The sequence below is a fragment of the Phycodurus eques genome, chromosome 8 (assembly GCF_024500275.1).
Source record: "Phycodurus eques isolate BA_2022a chromosome 8, UOR_Pequ_1.1, whole genome shotgun sequence".
NCBI classification, from domain to species: Eukaryota; Metazoa; Chordata; class Actinopteri; order Syngnathiformes; family Syngnathidae; genus Phycodurus; species Phycodurus eques.
In genome coordinates this window covers 6,805,944-6,827,148 of record NC_084532.1, presented here as the reverse complement: position 1 = coordinate 6,827,148, position 21,205 = coordinate 6,805,944, and the positions used below count along the sequence as shown (strand labels likewise).

General features: G+C 40.5%; 1 protein-coding gene across 1 annotated transcript in view; it reads left to right on the top strand.

Annotated features, from left to right (window-relative positions):
• The first annotated feature begins 724 nt into the window (after window positions 1-724).
• Window positions 725-21,205, top strand: part of LOC133406480 (contactin-associated protein-like 4) — a 90,605-nt gene continuing 70,124 nt past the window's right edge. The window contains exons 1-2 of the mRNA XM_061684133.1: window positions 725-896; window positions 8,869-8,979. Coding sequence (XP_061540117.1) covers window positions 821-896; window positions 8,869-8,979 — 187 coding nt within the window. The 5' untranslated portion in view covers window positions 725-820. The remainder of the gene's footprint in view (window positions 897-8,868; window positions 8,980-21,205) is intronic.

Sequence of the window (21,205 nt, the reverse complement as noted above, 5' to 3'; positions counted from 1 at the left end):
AAACATATATGCCCTTTTAAAGGGAAATAGGGGCGAAGTTTATGCAGATTGCAGCTCACAGGAACGAGCCCGTCGTTTAGAATGAATTCTGATTCACTAACATACGCGCAGTGGTAAGAAGAAAACTGGCCGGTACTCACGTGTCATGAATCCGACATTTCTTTTTCTCACATTTCTATACATTTATTAGGGAATGAGGCCCAATGTGCCCTCTGACGAAACAGGACACAAATCGTCCAATCCTTGTGTTCTAGCTGGCAAAAGTCAATCTGGCTGCATAGTGCTGGGCTGTGAGATGCCAGGCCCTCATGCCGCCCAAATAATCTCTTTGTGAAGATTTCATATTGATATATTTTCTCCCTCAGCATCTGTCATCAAGTATATTGTCACAATAATATGATTTGTTCGTATTGAGCAGTTTTATTTCATTTCTCCAAAACATAAGCAGTGAACACGAACTGCTCTCTGCATCCCAGATGCCGCACGCACTTCGAATAAAAGGAGTTAACGACTCTTAGAAGAGCAAGTGGACAGAACAACTACAGTGAGAGTCAAACCCCAAAACATTAATAATCCTCAACGTGTCTGGTAAAAGCCCCCCACCCTTGATGCTCTCCTTCTTTATTCTTCCTCCATCACCTGACAAAGTGCAGACGGTGGGGGAGCATACCCCCTTTCTTGCCGCCTGCGCCGACAGACTGTAGCAGCAGCTGAGTGTAGCTGGAGGAGAGAAAGGCAGCAAACAGGAGAGGAGAGGAGAGGAGAGGAGAGGACTTCTCTCAGTTAGGACTGATATTGTGCACAGTAACGTGGTTTCGACATGCCTCTGAGGAGTACGACACTGCCTGGGATTGCTGTGCTGATCTCCTCGTTGCTTCTCAGCTCCCATGGGACAGGTGAGCAGCCCTTCTAGTTTCAACCTGAGCTGCAGGGTGTTTTTGAAAGGATTTATTATGTCCGTAGTATGGTACATCTACGGGGGTAATTATGCTTACTTTGAGGAATGACAGCTTTTTAAAAGTGTACGTCAGAAAAACAGATCAATTTAAGAAACTTGCAATGCTCAAATGCTCATACGGACAACAGTTTTGTACAACAGCTGATATTTTCTCTCCAGTATTGTCAAGAATGTCCAAACCGATGACTTGGTATGTTCTATCTTTCCCTTGCCTGAAGCACGTGAGCTAAATCTGAAACAGATACATCAAAATCAACCAGAGGCAAATTTTACCAAAAAACAAAAATCCAATTCATTTTAATTTTAAATGATTAAAAAAAAGGTTAAAGAATAATAGACGGGTCTTTAAACATTGCAATAGCATTGCAGAGTTATAATAAAGTACATACATGTATACATAGTATCCTATTCATTAATTTTGAGAGTGTGGTTGCACCGCAAAATGCTCTTGAGAGTTTTTACTCCACAGTGTGTCAGTCCGAGTTACCTTATATGGTTATGAAAGAAAATAAGTCGAAAATATCTTCTCATGGAAATGTATCAAGTGACAGCAAACATTATTTGTGTTTGTCTATATTATTGTTTGAAACGTGGTTGCTGAGAGCAGTGATGGATTGATGGAGGACGAGAGGAGGTTTGTAAGCATAAATAGCTGTTGGACTTTCTCAACTATTGATTGTTTGGAGAGGCAACAAAACAGAAAATGAATATATTGAAGGAAAGACATTGGCTGACCCTGACCCAAATTTACATAAACATGCAGATTTTCTGTTGCTTAAACAAGAGAACTCATTAATGGGAAAGGGTGTATGTCATTGTCAAACAGCATCAGAGATTTGTTCTTGCTTTCTTTAACGCATGACACAACAGCACCTTGACCTGTTGCCATCAAAACAAAACAAAACAAAACAAACAAAACAAAAGAAATTATTATAGTACGATTTAAGGGGTGCTGCAAATGATATGATGACAAGATGATTTAGGATATAGCAGGGCAGAGAGAATGAGATAATGGAAGAGCTTTCAGCGTGAGTGACCAGATCCATATCCGGTTTGACATGTCATGATGTGACATGTTCATTTTGAGCAATGACTCCAACTGCAGAACTGTCAGCCAATTTTGCCACTCAACATACAACGTATGGATCTGTTCCAAAATTAGCTCTCCAGCCCTATATCAGTGATTGCCACCTTTTATTATTATTATTATTATTTTTCTTTCTCCAAGGAACAGCAACACATATTACATTAAGTTCAGGCCAGGGATGGTTGGTTTGTTTGTTTTGCTGTCCAAAGTCCAATCCCATGCATAACAAAAATGAAATTAGTTTACAATATCAAACTATCATCATGATAATCAATGACAATGGTGGGCTTAACGTATACAACTATTAATGTGTACATCCAGATATCACCATTGTCTGATAAAAATCCAATACAGTATACTGTATCTCCATTTATTGCCAGTATTGAATTGCCACAATTGTCCTTCAAAACAGTAACCTTGTACAGTACAATGTTTTAAGCATAAGATTGACAATAATATTTCCAGTGAACGGAGTCAGATAAATGTGTTCAGATCATTTGAATTTTAAAATGTACATACATTGTTTGATAACACTGTGAGCTTTTTGTAAACACATTTTACCTTAATAGGAGGAACATAAAATGTTGTCATTTAGAGCCATTATTACATGGAAGTAATATATAACAAAAACTGATGGCTATGAAAACAAACACATCCTTTTACTAGTGCTGAATATGTCTGACAACAGTCATTGGTGATGTGTTCTTATAAACCATATTGCTGTAAATTAATATTACATTATAAAAAGTGCAATTCTCGGTTGTCATTGGAGGAGGAGCACTCCACATTACACAGAGAAGACGATGTCAACTGTTGTGTTGACAACTTTTGGTCTTTTCCTCTTAAAAGTGTTTTTACATTTTTTTTTCAATTTCACATGAAAACTGAGACAAGGGAATGTGGGAACAAAGCATGGATGAAAGCAATTGTTTTGTCCAAAAATAAAATCATATTGAAATTATTTGATTAAAAGCATAAATTGGAGTGGTTCACCTGTCTCTGAGGCCCAGTGGTTGGGGAACCTTGCTTTGCCCGATATCAGATGTTATCAGCAATGTTGTATACAGTAAATATGACAATAGTTGCTAGATTTGTCACGGGTCGCTTTTTTGATACGCCGCTAGATAGTTCAGAAAAGCCACTGAATGTTGCGATGAACTCGCGAAGTTGGCCACAGCGGCGAGGAGCAATTTCTTTTAATTTTATGCAATAAAAATGCCACCATGATTCCATATTCAGTAACTAACGAAAATAAAAATATATATTCTTATGGTATTATCAAATGTTTATAACGCTTATTATGATTTCATATAACATGTATGGGTATACCTGTATTCTATTATTACTAGTATATACGACATACATCAAATCTGAACAGTAAGGCTACTGCACTATCAGGCATATGATTCAGAGGAAACGGTTTATTTGACGCAATGTTAAAGATTTATGCTTCATAAGCCCGACAGTCGCTTTGATGACCTTTGTGACCTTCTCCTGTTTCATCCAACTCATCTGTTGATTATTTTGGTCTTGTTGAAATGCCGATGATATTTTAGTTTCAGTTTGAACTCTTTGTTTTACATAAAACACATGTGATTGGAGAATCGTTAGATAAAACAGTTAAGGGTGCGGTGCCTTGCTCAAGGGCACCTTAACCGTGTGCATTCTTTTTTTCTGCAGCATGTCTACACAGCAGGTGACCTGAAATATTACCAATAGTATCTGCTTATCCCCATACTGATTGCTTTCCTTATGGGTGTTTCATTAGTTGGCTGAGAAAATGAGCTATGGGATCGGATTATTAAAATCGCTGAAGTCGAAGGGGCAGTCATTTTGACTCAATTGCAAGAGGTCCAAGCATGCTGCATGCGGGTTTGATTTCAGTTTGGGTTTAGCTCCCTGCTTCTCATGCAAACAAATCTGTCCCATCGGAATTTATAACTTTTCAAAGAGCTGGTGCTGTACGGCTCCACAATACCATAAACCTAGGAATAAAATCAATTTGCTGTGAATGTGCTAGAGATTTGAGAAGCCCCTGCCCCATCCTTTATGCTTTAATGAGATCTGGGATAAGTAGTGGATAAATCACCTACGCCTACTTGGTGTCATTCTGACAATGTGTTTTGGACAAATGGAGTTAAAAGGAGCTTGTGATTAAGTCAAGGTTATGTACAGATATCAGCGGGGGGTGATGCAAGTCTGTGGCCGCCTGTTGTGAATCTTGATTTATTCATAGTTAATTAATAGATTCGGTGGAGTTCATTCACTCAAAAGACTCGTTCTTCTGAACGAAACGGTCGCGAACGAATCATTTAATACTAGTTAAGCAATAAACGTGACAAAGATCTGCAGTCAATCCAACAGCACTATGCGACCTGTGGGATTTTAGATTTGGCCAAAGCCTGCTCCCTGTAAATGGAAGTCACCCGAAAACTAAGCCATTCATCAACAGGCGCTGTCATTACAGTATGCTGTATAAGATGACTTATTATTGGGCCAACGATCAGCCACATTCTGCTGAGGTCATCATTCACTCCCAGTCTTCATAAGGTGTAGGACATTTGGAGCCACAATCATTAAGTACATCATAAGAGAGCTCAAAAGAACAATATTCTTTCATTTCACACAATATCACACATTTCCCCTCATCCCCCTATAAATTACACTACTTACAAAAAGTTAGGCCTTCTGGTAAAATTTCAGAATGAACCTGAAATGCACAACAGCCTTTACATGTGAACTTCTCTAAACTTTGGAATGGACATGTCCAACTGTGCATTGTTTCAATACGTTTTGCACAATTTACTGTTGTGTAACAAGAGGGGCTTTCCCACGGCAGGAACCTTTGAAGGAATTTACGTACAGTAACTACCCCGGTACTTTGATTTCCCCCTGTGTCGCCACTGAAAAAAAACTACCAGGGTACTGAAGGTTCCCCCTGGATTATATCATTCCTCCTGGCGGGTAGGGTCTTCCGAGAGGTCTACGTAGGTTTTTTTTTCCGTGCAAAAATATTTACCGAAACCAAATACTTCACACTGCTGTATTTAAAAACGGACTACGAGCTGTCCATGAAGTTACGTATTATTTCTTTATTTATTCAACCTTATCCGGGTAACGTATTTACAATGCCAACCTGGCTGCAGACAGCAGAATAAAACAAAGCAAAATAGAAGCAAATACATATACAAACTGTCCCATGATTTATGACATATGATATATGATGATATAGTAACAAGTTCAATATTACATTACATCATAGCACATGTTGAATGGAAGGTCCATAAAAGGCACGTGAGAGGATGCTCTCTAAAGCTGGAGAACTTGTATGAAGAAAAATGTAATCGCCTGAATGCCAAGACATTACAAAAACTTGTCTTTAAAATAAATACACAAATAAATGTAGAAGTCTGCAGATGACTATAGATCAATGGTCCCCAACCCCCCGCTACCGGTCCGCGAGGCATTTGTTACCGGGCCGCATAGAAGGAATGCCCACAAAAGTGGAAATAAATTGTGGCACATCAAATTCTTGTTTGTTTGTCCATCCTTTCTTTAGTCAGCATGTTTTATGAGGATGACGAACAGATGGGCACACCACTATGAATTATGAAATACATTGCCGCATCCACGTTTATCTAGATCTTCACTAAAATGTAACGGGTTCTTCTTTACTTTGCAGCTTATGTGCCAACCCTCCAGATTTTGTAGAAATCAGTTTTCTATTTTCCGTGTAACCCTGTGAAATGTATCCATTATATTCTATTGCGTTTATTGTTTGTGTTGTCGAAATCCAGAGACAGCCCCACGCAATCGCCCGGACAACATACAAACTTCACACGGAGCTGTTCAAATGGAGATTTGATCTCTTGACTGTGAGACAGATGTGTTTACCACTACTCCACCATGGTGTCGGATGTTTTCTAATTTTAAAACGTGATCAATGAAAAACAGCATGACATCCTTTCAGTCATTCCATTTCACAAGAGTGCCACCCAACAACCTTTTATCAACAGTAACCGGTTTAGGTCCATTTTTCCCATTCTCTGTTGTCTCCTGCTCGCATTTCTCTAAACACATTTAGATACTAGCGACTAAGTTAGGAGGAACAAATCTACCATTACACCATAATTGTTTTGGAGGACATTTGTATTTTTTTCCTACATGCGTTGGCACAATTACACCTGACAACAAAGCAAGCAAAACAATGGGTTCATGACTACGTTGTATTTTCGAGACTCCGTGCATGTTCCACTATTATTTTTAATTCCCCAGACTCATTGTCTGTTATTTTGTACCTGTATGCACTTTAAATCAGTGCTTCCAGTGGGAACCTCCCATTGAGAAATTTAAACAAAAATGACACTGACTGTTCCATTTTAAGAGCCTTTAGTTCTAAATGTCTGACTACTTTTCTTGAACTCAACTTCTACACTGAATGTATTTCTCTGTCCCCTGCTACATTTTCTCCTTGTCTCTGTCTGGGCTCTGTGCAATCAGTGATTACGCCCTAAAATACATTTGATTGGCTGAAGGGGCTGGCTGAACTCGCATGTGATTGGTCGGTACGGTTCAACACGACCGTAAAGCCTATAATCTATTGCGGCGCACTGTATGTTCAACGAACGAATCACTTGTGGCTAACAGTACATTCACTTTCAGTTCATCAGTAGATTCAGTTCAATCGTATATTCAGCTCGTCCCTCCGCCGCCTGCGCGGCGCTGCCTGACGCCGGCTGCTCATTGGTCATTTTCCTAAGTGGGTGACAACGCGGGTGAATCGCAAAGTACAAGGCAGTACGTTTAATGAAGTCTCGCCCCCGCCTGCACACTGGCTGCTCATTGGTCATTCGCCGAAGACTTTGAAGTGCATGACGGAACGCTTCGACAGTTCCGTTTCCGCTCCCAGCCGACTCGCTCGACTCACGGCGGAGGGCGCCGGCCAAGCTAAAAGAACAAATCAGAATCATAAACTGATTCGGTTCAGTTCATTCACTAAAAATACTCGTTCTTCTGAACGAAGCGGTCCCGAACGATACCACACCAGTCGATCAATTGGAGTTTTGTGGCGATTTTTCAAATGTAACGAAAACAATAATAATCGAAAATTCCAAAAGCAACTGTAATTTAATTACAACGTACATACAGTACTTTCTCCCAGTAATATAAAGGATTCAATGACTTACATTTTTGTCATTCATTTACATAATCTTGTTACATGTAATAACAGACGTATAACATACTTCCAGCATAAAGTCTTTTGACATCTGACCTTTCCACTGGAAATGCTAAATGCGAGGCTCTGTATAATGTCTATTACAATATTCAGAAGGGTGTCTTTAGTTGAAAAGTTTCATGAACTCTTTGTTGTCGATTGAAATAATGGGGCCAGTCTTATTCAGAGAGTTTAATACATTTCTCTAGGGATAAAATTTAATCAGAGTCGATCAGTCATAAACCAAAAAATGTCAAATTGCCGATAATTTTATATTAAGCCAACGCGGGGATAGCTGTATTTTTTTCTGGTATATCGACCTCAATCTATTCATACAACAGCCATTAAGGGCCACTTAAAGGCTTCCCATATACAATTGAATAAAGAAAAAGGAAGCATTAAAAAAAGCTCGAGTCAGCTTTCTTTACTCAGAAAGTGATTTCTTTTTTTAACCATTAGGTTGCCCAGGATAACTGAATAAAGTGTGAACAAGTATATTAGGTATTCCAATCCAATTTTAGCAAATGTCTTAGCAAATAGAATAGGGCATGAGTTATCTGTCACACATTTGCAAGGACGTGTGTGTGCAGAACGATATTAGACTTCGATTTCATGATGATTGCACTTACTTGTTTTTACATTCAAAAGGCAAAGTTTTTTTTTTTTTTTGGAAGGGCACTGTGATTTATGAACAGAAATACTTAAACGCTGACTCAGCTTGCGTTACAACACTCACATAGGCGTATGTAATGCTCCAGTGAGCGATAAGTAGTAAGTGTTACATGTGCATTTTTATGAGTGAGCTTAATGACCTGAAAGTAAGAAACTAGTGAATGTTTTTGCTGTACATTAACAGTAGCCTGCTGGAAAAGGTTTGTATAAAGCTGCAGACAATTATTGAGGACTAATATATATATATATATATATAGGGCGCTAATGTATGCGATCATGAGTCACCATGGCAATATAATGGATGCTATTATTCTTATTACAAGCTAGTTTGCCCTGAATAAAAATTTAAAGCTGTTAATTTTAGGTAAAATTACTGCAAGTTGTTGTTTTTAGGAAATGTGATTTTGCAATACAAAAGGGATTGTAAGTCAAAAATTAAATAAAACACGACAAAGTTGTTCCTTCACGTGTTTTTATACTTTCTGACAAAAGTCCTTCAGTCCATGTTTGGATGAGTTGGGTGTGACAGAACTTTGAAACCCTGACCTAAACTTTTGGGATGCACTTCAGGAGATTTTGTCACATCATGTTGGCCATAGTCTGTGGTGGTGAGTGTTTTTCCTATGTTTCTTTGTTACTTAGAGTCTTGTGTTATGGACTTTGTTAGTTTTGTATTTTTTAACCTACCACATACATTTTTTTTTTGTTTTTTTTTTTGCATTTTTGTAAGTAAAGACTTTTTTTAAAGCTTACTCCAGTTCCCCTGTCTGTCATTTGGGCCCACGTTTGCATCCACATCACCACAAAAACCCTCATTTATGACAAAAAAAAGAAAATAAAAAATTCCCTCACTCTTGGCTGTGTGACAATACCAACTTTTTAATGTTTATGCATTCCCCTCATCCCACATGCCTCCCTTTTTTGATTTGTCAACAGATGTTTGTGACAGCCCGCTGGTGTCTAATCTGCCCCATTCATCATTCCGAAGCTCATCACAGCTGTCTGGTAGCCATGGACCAGTCTACGCAAAGGTCAACAGGAGAGAAGGTGAGACTATCGATCAGCTAATGCAATGATCCACGGAGAACAATCAGGGTGAACAAAGACAATTAATACACTGTTAAAAATGGCTTTGGAGAGTGGTAAATATAATCCATGAAAATCATCTAAAATTGACATTACTATTTTAGAGTACCCTAAGAATTAGGGTACATTTTACCTCCACTACCTATTTGACAACAGTAAAAAGTGTTATCAAGAAAAAATGAGTGAAAGCCACCTAAAAGCCATTGGTACAATATGCATCACATGACGCGTACATGCCGCACTTATTGGCTGACGTGTCATCTGCTCATCAGCACAAAAGGACGTCACCCATCTGTGACAACTGATCATTCAGATTGGTTGTTAGCTAGCGAATCAGCACAAATGAAAAAAAGAGAGAGAAAAAAACGACAAAGAAAAATGCACCATATGGGACAATAAGCTTAGCTGAACGTTGATCATTACTTAGATTTGTCCCTGCTTGTATTATGAGTGTGTCAGGTAAGGTTAGAGGCTATATGTACATTTTATTTCATAAAACCGTGTCTGGGGATTGTATGGAAAACAATGATTTCTCAGCTATGCTCACAAAACTGCACATGATATCTGTGTAGGCATCTCACTGGTTGGTGGCTTGAGTCTTTCTATAATTCAATTGGAACTACATTTGCTTTAAAAGACTCGGTACTGTCCAAATAGGCAGACCTGCATCAGCGAAATAAATATACTAAGGGAGAACACAGATGTTGAGGAACCCAAACTGTACTAGCCCCCACCTCATCTGCCAACAGGACTCCGAGTGAGAAGAGAGTGGGAAAGGTGATGAAACTAATTAATAGTTGAGTCCACCTTTCCTGAGTAAGGGGTGCTTTGTCACTTTAGTTTAAAAATAACCTATTTACAACGATCCATTGTTAAATCTGTCATTTCGTGGGAAGAATGTATTTGGCTGACTGCACACAACAATGACCGGTATTTCATTGGGGTGAATTGATTTAAGTTATTGGTTCCACAGTGGTGGAGCTCTTTGCTGTTTTTTCACCACACTGAGTGAGTCGTGTTTTCAATGATTTAATATTCTACAGGAGGCGGCACGGTGGATTACTGGTTAGAGCGTCAGCCTCACAGTTCTGAGGACCCGGGTTCAAATCCCGGCCACGCCTGTGTGGAGTTTGCATGTTCTCCCCGTGCCTGTGTGGGGTTTCTCCGGGCGCTCCGGTTTCCTTCCACCTGATTGAGGACTCTAAATTGCCCTTAGGTGTGAATGTGTGCGCGAATGGTTTTTTGTTTATATGTGCACTGTGCCCTGTGATTGGCTGGCGACCAGTTCAGGGTGTACCCCGCCTCTCTCTCGCCCGAAGATGGCTGGAATAGGCTCCAGCACGCCCGCGACCCTTGTGAGGATAAAGGGGTAGGGGAAATGGATGGATATATATATATCCATGTATATACACACACACACACACACACACGTTGTGGATCGGTATGGGGCAGGCGTATGTTATGGGCAACGAACACAGGTGCATTTTATTGATGGCATTTTCAATGCACAGAGAGTATGAGAGCCACACCTGTGAGTTGGGATGGATTATACCGACAAAGGAGAAATGCTCACTAACACAGATTCAGACAGATTTTGGAACAATATTGGAGGGAAATGGCCTTTTGTGTCTGTAGAAAATGTTTGAGATCTTTGAGTCCAACTCACGAAAAATGGGAGCAAAAACAAAAGTTTTGCTTTTATTTGTTCAGTCTCTCTCTCTCTATATATATATATATATATATCGCCATTCATTTTCCATACTGCTTATTCTCACTAGGGTCACGGGTGTGCTGGAGCCTATCCCAGCTATATTCGGGAAAGAAGCGGGGTACACCCTGAACTGGTCGCCAGCCAATCACAGGGCACAACCACTCACACTCACATTCACACCTACGGGCAATTTAGAGTTTTCAATGAACCTACCATGCATGCTTTTGGGATGTGGGAGAAAACCGGAGTACGCAGAGAAAACCCACACAGGCACGGACAGAACATGCAAACTCCACACAGGGGAGGCCGGATTTGAACCCGGGTCTTCAGAACTTTGAGGCAGATGTGCTAACCAGTCGCCCACCGTGCCGCCAATATATATATTCACAAAGTGTATATACACTAATTTTATTGTATCCAACTTGTTTTGTTTTGTCAAATATACCCTAAACAAGTCCACTTTACATATCGTCAATGACTGTTTAATTCCAACCACCTCATGGAAGAAAATAATTGATGACACAGCGGCTCTGTTTAAAATGTGCTATTTATTGTCACCACGAGATTGATCCCAAGGAATATACTGTACATTGATTACGGAGACATTGACTGCTGGTGTGGCTGGTTCCTCACGGAATGTATAAAATATCTATCATCCATCTATCAATCCTATCTATCAATCTATCGATCTGTCATTTAATAGCACTGTTCCTTCACTTTGTTGCAATATAGCACTATAATGATTAAATACATGTGCGACGTTTCTCGGCATGCTGAGACACACCGCAGCTGTGTTCACAGTCTTCTCTCAAAAGGTGCTACTTTAAGAGACTTCACTGAGTTACTTAAAGGTCAGTGGACAAAGATGTAAAAAAAATTCTTGATAACTCTAGAACCCCTTTACAAACTACATCTGCCATTTTGAAGTGATTATATAGCAGATATACAGCAGTCAAATCTACAAATATGATTCAGAATGCGCCTTCTACCAGGCATTGCTGCCTAACAGCCAAACCCCCCCCACCCAAGACCCACTTCCCCCCCAGAGATGTGTGTATGTGATACATTAAAAGCAATGGGGATGAGTGTGTGTGATGCATTAAAATCCTGGGGGGGAGGCAGGGCGGAGGGGCAGGGCGCCCAGACCGGGAAACAGCACAGACATACTGAAACCCTGTCCGACACCCGCACCCCATACCAGTCCCCCAGGCACCCCTGCATATGTATGTGTGCCCAGAAGTGACTTGGCTTTCCAAGTGGAAAAGGAGTACGTGACCAGTAGATAGGGGAAAGTCAATCGACAGGGGAAGAAATGTGGTCAGCAAGCATTCCAAACTCTGTGCCGACCACTTGGAATCGGCGTGTTTTGAAAAAGACTTAGCAGAAAGCATGGGATACACAGGTGTAGTTTGGCAGAGGCTGAAACCAGCTGCGGTGCCAACTATTTTTTCCTACGGCCATCGGGACCTCAACCTGCCAGCAAGAAAACTAAATCTCGCACCCGCCACGGTGCAGCAGTGAAGCGGCGCAGACCAGAGGTGAGGATTTCCTCGTATATACCTACGATTCTATTATGGTTATTATGCACTCGGCAGTGGGGAAAACAAGACCCACGCGGTACTTTTCAGTCCTGTCGTCTGTACTTTTGCCTATATGACAAGCCAACAGCCGACATGTACGGTTTGACGATGCCGAGTTCAGTGGCGTGCTCCTGTACGTCGCGATCCTCCTCCTCCTCATATCCCGACACGTTGCTCGCCATTGCTTATAGAGTGTAGGACGCTGTGTTTGTCAAGTGCAACGTCACTTCCGGTAGCCCATGCGGTGGATAGAGTAACCACACCCCGGTGTCTTGAGCATCGGGTAGGTTCGGGGAGTGCTCAATACGCTGAATAAAAAACTCATTTTTAGCTAAATTACAGTTGACGACTTGCTGGAAGTGACGTGCATGTATTCCAAAACTTATAAACAATGCAAATATGAATTTTAACTGACCCCATAACATCTTTGTCCTCTGACCTTTTTAAGGTCTCTGCCACCATTTTCCACTAGGACCCAATGCGCATGTCAAACTTTTAACGACAGTTTACCGATTCATGTCTGAGCATCCCTAGACTGAAAATTACGTCATAGAACAAGACAGCAGCAAGAAGTAAATCCTTTTTACTCTTTGTTAACAATATTCAATTCATCCTGCTCAAGTAACACTACAAATACATATAATTTGTAATACTTTTATTATAATATTTCATGTGAATTGTAATTATTTAACTTTTTTCCTTATTCAAGGTAGTGAATCAGCTGACCCGTAGGGCGGTGCCCATAGCGGCCTTATTGACGAGGACCCGCCACTGCTGTGTCTATGAATAACATTGCTTGAAAAACTTTTTTTTTTTTTTTTTTTTTGTTGTTGTTGATGGTTCCGTGGAACCTCTGAGGTCAAACATAATCCATACCTCAATCTAAAACAATTTTTCTTTCCATAAGGAAGAATGAAAATAGAAAAAAAAAAAAATTCCTTCCGGTGTCAAAATATTGCCACGGTAAAACCTTTATCAATGTTATGAATTTTTTTTTTAAATAACAGTCATACAGGTGTACAAATAATACAAGTTGACCCCTGTTAATAGTTCTTCTTCTCTTGAGAATTAAATATTGTCAAAGTCAACCAAAGAGACAGACCTGCATTAGTGAAATAAATAAAGAGGCTGGAGCTGCATTGAACCAATTCCAACAGATATGCAAAATCAATTAGGTTCCGTGGTTAACCCAACTGCCTGCTCTGTACACGGAAACAACAAATTGTTTTGGTCGAGAACATCAATAAAACGTTTTGCCCTTTTGTCATCTTAAGCTTCTTGCACTTGCTACAGTTGCTGACACTGACTGTCAAGAAGACGCTTCAGGCGAGTGAACTGATGTGAACAGACTGAAAATTGAGCTCTTCAAAAGGCAATGTCCCCTGCCTGTCCTGTTCACCCTGACTGTTTTGTTCTGTGATGCGGATCGCAGAAGTGCAAGCGTCTCTGGCTCTCCAGGACACAGAGAACAACACTTCAAAGGCGAGTGTGCTGGATTCACACCGTCTGAGAGAGCTTCGTGATGATGGGGAGTCAGAAAATTTGCATTTGTATGCATGTAGACAAGATAAATAGATGCAAGGAGGAGTGGACAGATGCTGGGTGTAGAAAAGGAAAATCTTGATTTGTTTTGGAGGGAACGTTTTGCAGTTTTGACATATACTGCTCGGTGACAAACTGGTACTAAACCATTTCCTCTTTTTTTTTCTTTTTACACTTCTGTGAGATTATATTTGAAAAAGACAAGGCTTTGGAGTGACAGCTTGATAGACAAGAATAGTGGTGTATAGTGAATCAGTCAGCATTTAGGAGGAGATATGCTTGAAGAATGAGTGTAGTTTATGTCACAAAAGCAAGAAATGACTGCAAGCTTTTATACAGGTACAATGGCGGTCATTCTATAGCAGCAATTCTATCAAAAGTGAACAACCATCCATCCATTTTAGAGGTACACCCTGAACTGGTTGCCAGCCAATCGCAGGGCACATACAAATAAACAACCATTCACACTCATATTCACACCTACGGGCAATTTAGAGTCTTCAATTAACCTACATGCATGTTTTTGGGATGTGGGAGGAAACCGGAGTACCCGGAGAAAACCCACGCATGCACGGGGAGAACATGCAAACTCCCCACAGGCGGGGCCGGGACTTGAACCCCGGTCCTCAGAACTGTGAGGTCTGTTTTGACAAATTGGTCTATCACTGTGTCGTGACTCTGATGCTGAAGTGCGTCTTTTTCGATTGGTATTACTGCATGACTGAATTCTTCCCCTTCAAGATACATTGAAACATATATATTAATAACTCATCAATATAGATGATAATGACATGACTTTGGCTCACAACACAATAATTGTTTGCTTCAAAATACATTTGGTTAGAGAAATTATACATTGGGCGCATACGTGACTAAAATGCCCCCCCCCACACACACACACTTTTTCCCAAGATTAAGGGCGTCATCAAGGGGGACCCGTTTTTATAGATGTGGATCACATCAAGAGGGCCGTGACGACAGAGTTGCGGAGGATCCCAGAAGAGGTGTGGCAGAGAAGGCTGGGAAAGTGCATTAGACACCAGGAGGATTTCTTTGTAGAGGAGAAACGATGGTTTACGGTTTGGATTTAAAATACATCTTTTGTTTGACCAGTCCTCGAACTTTCCTGACAAACCTCATATAATCATGATGTAAAATATGTCTGTACCGTGCATCCATCCCTCCACCCATTTTCTGTCCTGCTTATCATGCACCAGGGTCACAAGCGCGCTGGAGCCCCTGTATTGTACCTCCACACCCAAAATGTAAACCACTCCTTTTTTTTGATTACTTTGTAAAAGTATTTTTGATGATTTTATTTTTTTTAAGTGAAGATTTTCAAGATTTTGAGAATTAAAAAGGGAGAAGCCTGAAATCCAGTCTCCCCTGCACATACTGTATTTCAATATCATCCAAGCTAAGCCAAATCTTTGTCAAACGGCTCAAGCCTTTCCCATGTGAGGAGGTCATTGAGCTTATGGTAATTACTATGATAACACAGTCACCCCAGCTATAATTGCTGCATTAATGCTCCAGTGGAACAAATCGAAATTGCTTTTGACTTCCCTCTGTGACGATCATTTGAAAAGGTCAGGAAATGTTTTTGTGGTGTGGGAAACTACAGTTGTTGGGGGTTTTTTAAACAATGTCTGATTTTGTGACATATTTTGGGCATCTCATATACTGTAACTATCTGTGTTGCATATTGCCAAACTTTCATTTCAACAATACAAAACTGAACCTAGTAAATTTACATGGCGACTGTGGCTTGACAATTAATGGAATGGTAGTTGTTCATCTCACATCTTTTTCAGATTTCAATTTTTTATTTTCACATAGCCACATATCTCAGGATGCAATCTGCCTATCCCAGCTGACTTTGGGTTGGCATGGGTAATCGCCAGTCAATTGCAAGGTATTATGTAGAGAAAATAAAACATTCACATGGCGTCAACTGGTTAGCACATCTGCCTCACACTTCTGAGGACCCAGGTTCAAATCCAGCCTCACCTGTGTGGAGTTTCGCATGTTCTCCCCGTGGCTGTGCGGGTTTTCTCCAGGCACTTCAGTTTCGTGGGAGGAAACCAAAGTCCTTGGAGAAAACCAATGCAATCCCCATTCAACATGTAAATCCTGACAAGCTAATTTAATTTAAAGATTTCAATTATTTCCTCCCTTTCCTTATGTTTTGTATTTGTAATAATGTTTTATTCATCGTTACAATGGAAGTTACAGGGAAAACACTGGGATAACCTAATTCACTGGTCCAGCCAAATGATAATGAATGCACTTAACATTTCTAGGAAAATGTCAACAGTGGTATTTAACATCCAAATGGCTTGTGAACTTCGCTGTACCATACTGATAACTACCCATTAATCTCACGTAATTTTCTAGCATGTCTAATTTAATTTTGATGAATCACAGAATCAGTTCTCTAGCTTTAAAAAAAAAAAAAAAACTGTATCTGGGTACATTCTTAAAACAGATTCTTCATGGGTAAAGCAGCACTTTTTTTTACAGCATACATTTAATCTCCATAGATAATAAGATATTGGGAGTTGTGTTCAATTAAATTGTACAAAACACAAAGTTGTTTGTCTTTGTGTTGTATAGGGTTTTATAATTGAATTGAAACATTTTGTTGCGTTGACCAGTCAAGTCCCATTAATATATGCTTGTGGAATGCAAACATTTCAGCTACCCAAAATCCAGACATTGAATGCATTATTTTGCGGTCCAGTGACCGCTTACACACAGTTTATGTCAGTTATATGCATATTTCAGAATATTTACAAATATTCATTATGCACAATTGCTTTTTTACAGGTTAGGTCTGTGGGGCCATAAATAAAACAGTTGCCTTCAAATTCAGAAAGGTGGTGGCCTACTGATTACAATTTAGCCAAAAAGAAGCTGTGAATTAACAAAATTATGATACAACATAACTCATTTGGTTCAGTGTAGATTATTTGGCATGATAGGTTGTCAGTTTTGCTCAATAGAGCAAATATTCGGTGACATTTCACTGATTCCGAAATTAATTACATATTTAGTCAGTTTAATTTGAATTTTGTTCTAATTCGAATCTAATGTGAAGATCATTTTCTGTTACTTCGGTTTGTACAGTAAATTGCCTGTAGTGGAACAATGCCTCTGATTAATCATTAACTTTGAAGTAAAAAAATAAATAAATAAATAAAGTACAGTTTTGTGTAATATGTTTTTCCACAATATTGTAATTGTTCTTCCATTCATCCAATTCTATAGCTACTTATCCAAATCAGAATTGCGGGGATCTGGAGTCTGTTCCAGTCAACTTTGACGAAAGACAGACTACAAAATGGACTGGTTGCCAGTTATGATTGACTGGGGCAGGGCATACTGTGTCTACTTTAGCGACAGACAAGCATTGACACTCGCGTTTACACTGTCACCTACGCCGCCTGCACAAAATTAAGTAAACTCAAAGGACTGTGTTTTTCGGTGGAATTTTTACTTGAAACTATACATGTTTAAATGTGCTTCATTTCTCTGCTTAATTTTTTTTTTTTAACACTTAGGCCTACCTAATCCTATGCTACTGTATTTTAATGTCGGTCATCATGGTGGTACCTGGAGCGCTACATATCTTTTGAGTGATACTTGGTGTAAAAGGTTTGGGAAACCACTGGTTTATTTAAAGTATGAAATAATGAACAATATTGATTTCTGACAGGAAATGTTTGACACTGCTACAGTATATTAATGTTATGTACATTACTCCACACATTTTGAGCAATACAGTCACATGCAGGCAATGGATAGATAGGGAGCTCAACTTTGTCGTCGCTCTAAACAGTTTGGAGGTTCTGTGCCTTGCGCAAAAGCACCTCAACAGTTGTCAAGAAGGCGACTCTCTCCAACAACCAGTCCCAATGTTCCAACTTGATCTGCAGCAAGCAAAAGCTTTTTACATTTGGTACCACTGAGTGCATGGATCTGGAATTTCTTTCCAACCTTTTATTTATTTATTCATTTTTTTTATCTGCAGCAAGATTCAAACTTTGAACCCTCACTGAAGTCCCACTGAAAAAGGGAAGCATATTTTAAGCATTCCTGCACTCATGTTCAGCAACTGGACTTGTATGAGGTATAGTGCATGTACCCTGACTTATGAATGCCCCAAATGAGGAGTTTTTAAAGTTATGAGCCATGTGTGTCTTTTGCCTTAAGTAGACTTTATAAAAATGAGTTTCGTTCTTTCTATTCTGTTTTAGTATGTGTTATTATATTGTTATTACTATATATATATATATATATATATTTATATATATTTACAATACCGTGCTATTTAGTTTTATCAAAAACATGTACAGTATCAAAGTGTGTTTTTTAGGTGTCTGAAAGGGAATAATGGCATTTCAAATGTTTTCAGTAGGTAAAATTGATGTATTGTGAGAATACAGTATATTCTCATAAATCAAGGTACCTCTGTACCTGCAGATGCGCAATTCCCTAATTCCTGGTGCAATACACTCCACAAACATGCAGACAGGAAAAAAACCCAAAAACAAACACAAGCTACTACCCATATAGAGTGAGGACCACTTTCTCTCCACCATACCCATACAATATACTTTAGAGCCAGCACACCTTTTTTTCTGTTTCTAGATCACACCAGCACCTTTTTTTTGGTCGTAGAATTTATAAAATATTTGGTAAGAATCAACCAAATCTTTTGGGTCACACCTTGCAAAAGCAAGCACTCATCCATTGCCATTTTTTTATAGTCTGAGTCTGCGACTATTTCAACCAATTCACTCAATGGTAGTGAGGTACAGCAAGACACATTAAGTTATGTTCATTACAATACTTTGCCTAGCATAGTCTTGATTCTGGTGTCTTTGTAAGTTGCTGTCTTTCTCTAACTCCTCTGCAATTCTGCCATCTGTAACAAGCAAAGGTCAAGAGTGTCTGCTCTCTGCTGTTGTGCTGTCAGTGCGCTTGTCTGTTATTAAGGCACTTATTAGCGGTGGCCTTAAGCTGCTTCCCCTAATGAACAGGAAGAGTATGACTGACTCGTCTGCTGATAAAACTGAGCAAGAGACAAAATTACATCTACTTTCATCTGAATCACAATTTAGTCTGCAACACAAACAAAATGCAACGCAACGTTTTTAAAGGTTTTAGACCTTACTGCAGCATGTAAACACATGCAGACAAAATACAACTACGGAGCTACTGTCTGGGACATTACGTGGGAACTGATGCAATACAAAACAAAATTTTATATACATATATATATATATATATATATATATATGGAGAGGACACGCCACCCTTTTCCGATTGAGGACCATGGTCTCAGATTTGGAGGAGCTGATTTTCATCCCAGCCGCTTCACACTCAGCTGTGAACCGGTCCAGTGAGAGTTGGAGATTATCGCTTGATGAAGCCAACAGAACCACATCATCTGCAAAAAACAGAAATGTAATACTAAGGCCACCAAACTGGGCCCCTGTATTCTGTCCATAAAACGTATAAACAGAATCGGTGACAAAGAGCAGCCTTGGTAGCGTCCAACCCTCGCCAGAAAGGAGTCCAACTTGCTTTCAGCAATGCAAACCAAACTCTGACACTGGTTGTACAGGGACCGAACAGTCCCGTATCAGGGGGTTCGGTACCCGATACTCCAAAAGCACCCCCATAGGACTCTCTGAGGACACGGTCGAACACCTTCTCCAAGTCCACAAAACACATGTAAAGAGGTTGGGCGAACTTCCATGCACCCTTGAGCACCCTGACGACGGTGTACAGCTGGTCCACTGTTCAACAGCCAGGACGAAAACCACACTGCTGCTCCTGAATCTGAGATTCGACTTCCCAGCAGACCCTCCAGCATGAATAGACCTTACCAGGGAGGCTGACGAGTGTGAGCCCCCTGTAGTTGTAACAGACCAATGTCCCCCGCCTACCCCGGGACGTGGGTGAAGTTCTGCCGGAGGTGGGAGTTGAAACTCCTTCTGACAGTGAATTCTGCCAGACCTTCACAGCAGACCCTCACAATACGTTTGGGCCTGTCAGGTCGGACCGGCATCTTCCCCCACCATCGGAGCCAATTCACCACCAGGTGGTGATCAGTTGACATCGCTGCCCCTTTCTTCAACCGAGTGTTCAAGAAATGTGGCCGCAAGTCAGATGACACGACCACAAAGTTGATCATTGAACTGCGACCTTGGTTGTCTTGGTGCCAGGTGCATGTGTGGACACCCTTGCTTGAACATCGTGTTCATTAAGGACAATCCGTGATGAGCACAGAAGTCAATAAAAGAACACGACTCGGGTTCTTATCGCGGGGCTGTTCCTCACAATCACGGCCTTCCAGGTCTCACTGTCATTGGCCATATGAGCATTGAAGTCCCCCAGCAGAACGATGGAGTCCCCAGCGGGAGCGCTCTCCAGCACCTCCTCCAAGGACTCCAAAACGGGTGGGTACTCTGAACTGCTGTTTGGTGCATAGGCACAAACAACAGTCAGGACAAGTCCCCACACCTGAAGGCGGATGGAGGCTACCCTCTCATCCACCGGGGTGAACCCCGATGTACAGGCAATGAGCCGGGCAGCAATAAATATACCCACACATGCTTGGCGCCTCTCACTGTGGTTGCCCAGAGTGGAGTGGTGGAAGAGAGTCAAACCCCTCTCAAGAGGACTAGTACCAGAGTCCAAGCCGTGTGTGGAGGCGAGACCGACTATATCTAGTCGTAACATCTCGACCTCACACACCAACTCGGGCTTCTTCCCTGCCAGAGAGGTGACATTCTACATCCATAGAGCCAGCTTCTGTAACTGGGGATCAGATCGCCAAGCTCCCTGCCTTCGGCCACTGTCTAGGTCATCACACTGCACCCAACCCCTATGGCTCCTCCCACAGGTGGTGAGCCCATGGGAAGACCATGGGAAGAAAGTAGTATATATAAGTGTGTGTGTGTGTGTGTGTGTACATATATATTTTTTGGGGGTAACATCTACAATATATCATCATCATCACATTGGTAACTGAAGAAGGGAAAACTTAAAGAAACAGGCTTCTGATTTGAAATAACCATGTGTCAGTGAACATGTGAGTCTTGATGAAAAATACATTGAAAACATGTAAACAATCCTTATTATATACGTAGCCAAATGTTTCTGATTAGAACAGTACACAAAATGAAGAAAGATGCGGAATTGATTTTGCATTTGGTTCATGTGCACCAGTGCCCAACTAGATCCAGTTATTACTGCTGTGTTAAAACAATGCTGCTTAATCCATGAAGACTAAATGTTTATTCATTTGGCATCCAATGTGTTTGAATAATCTTACCTCAAA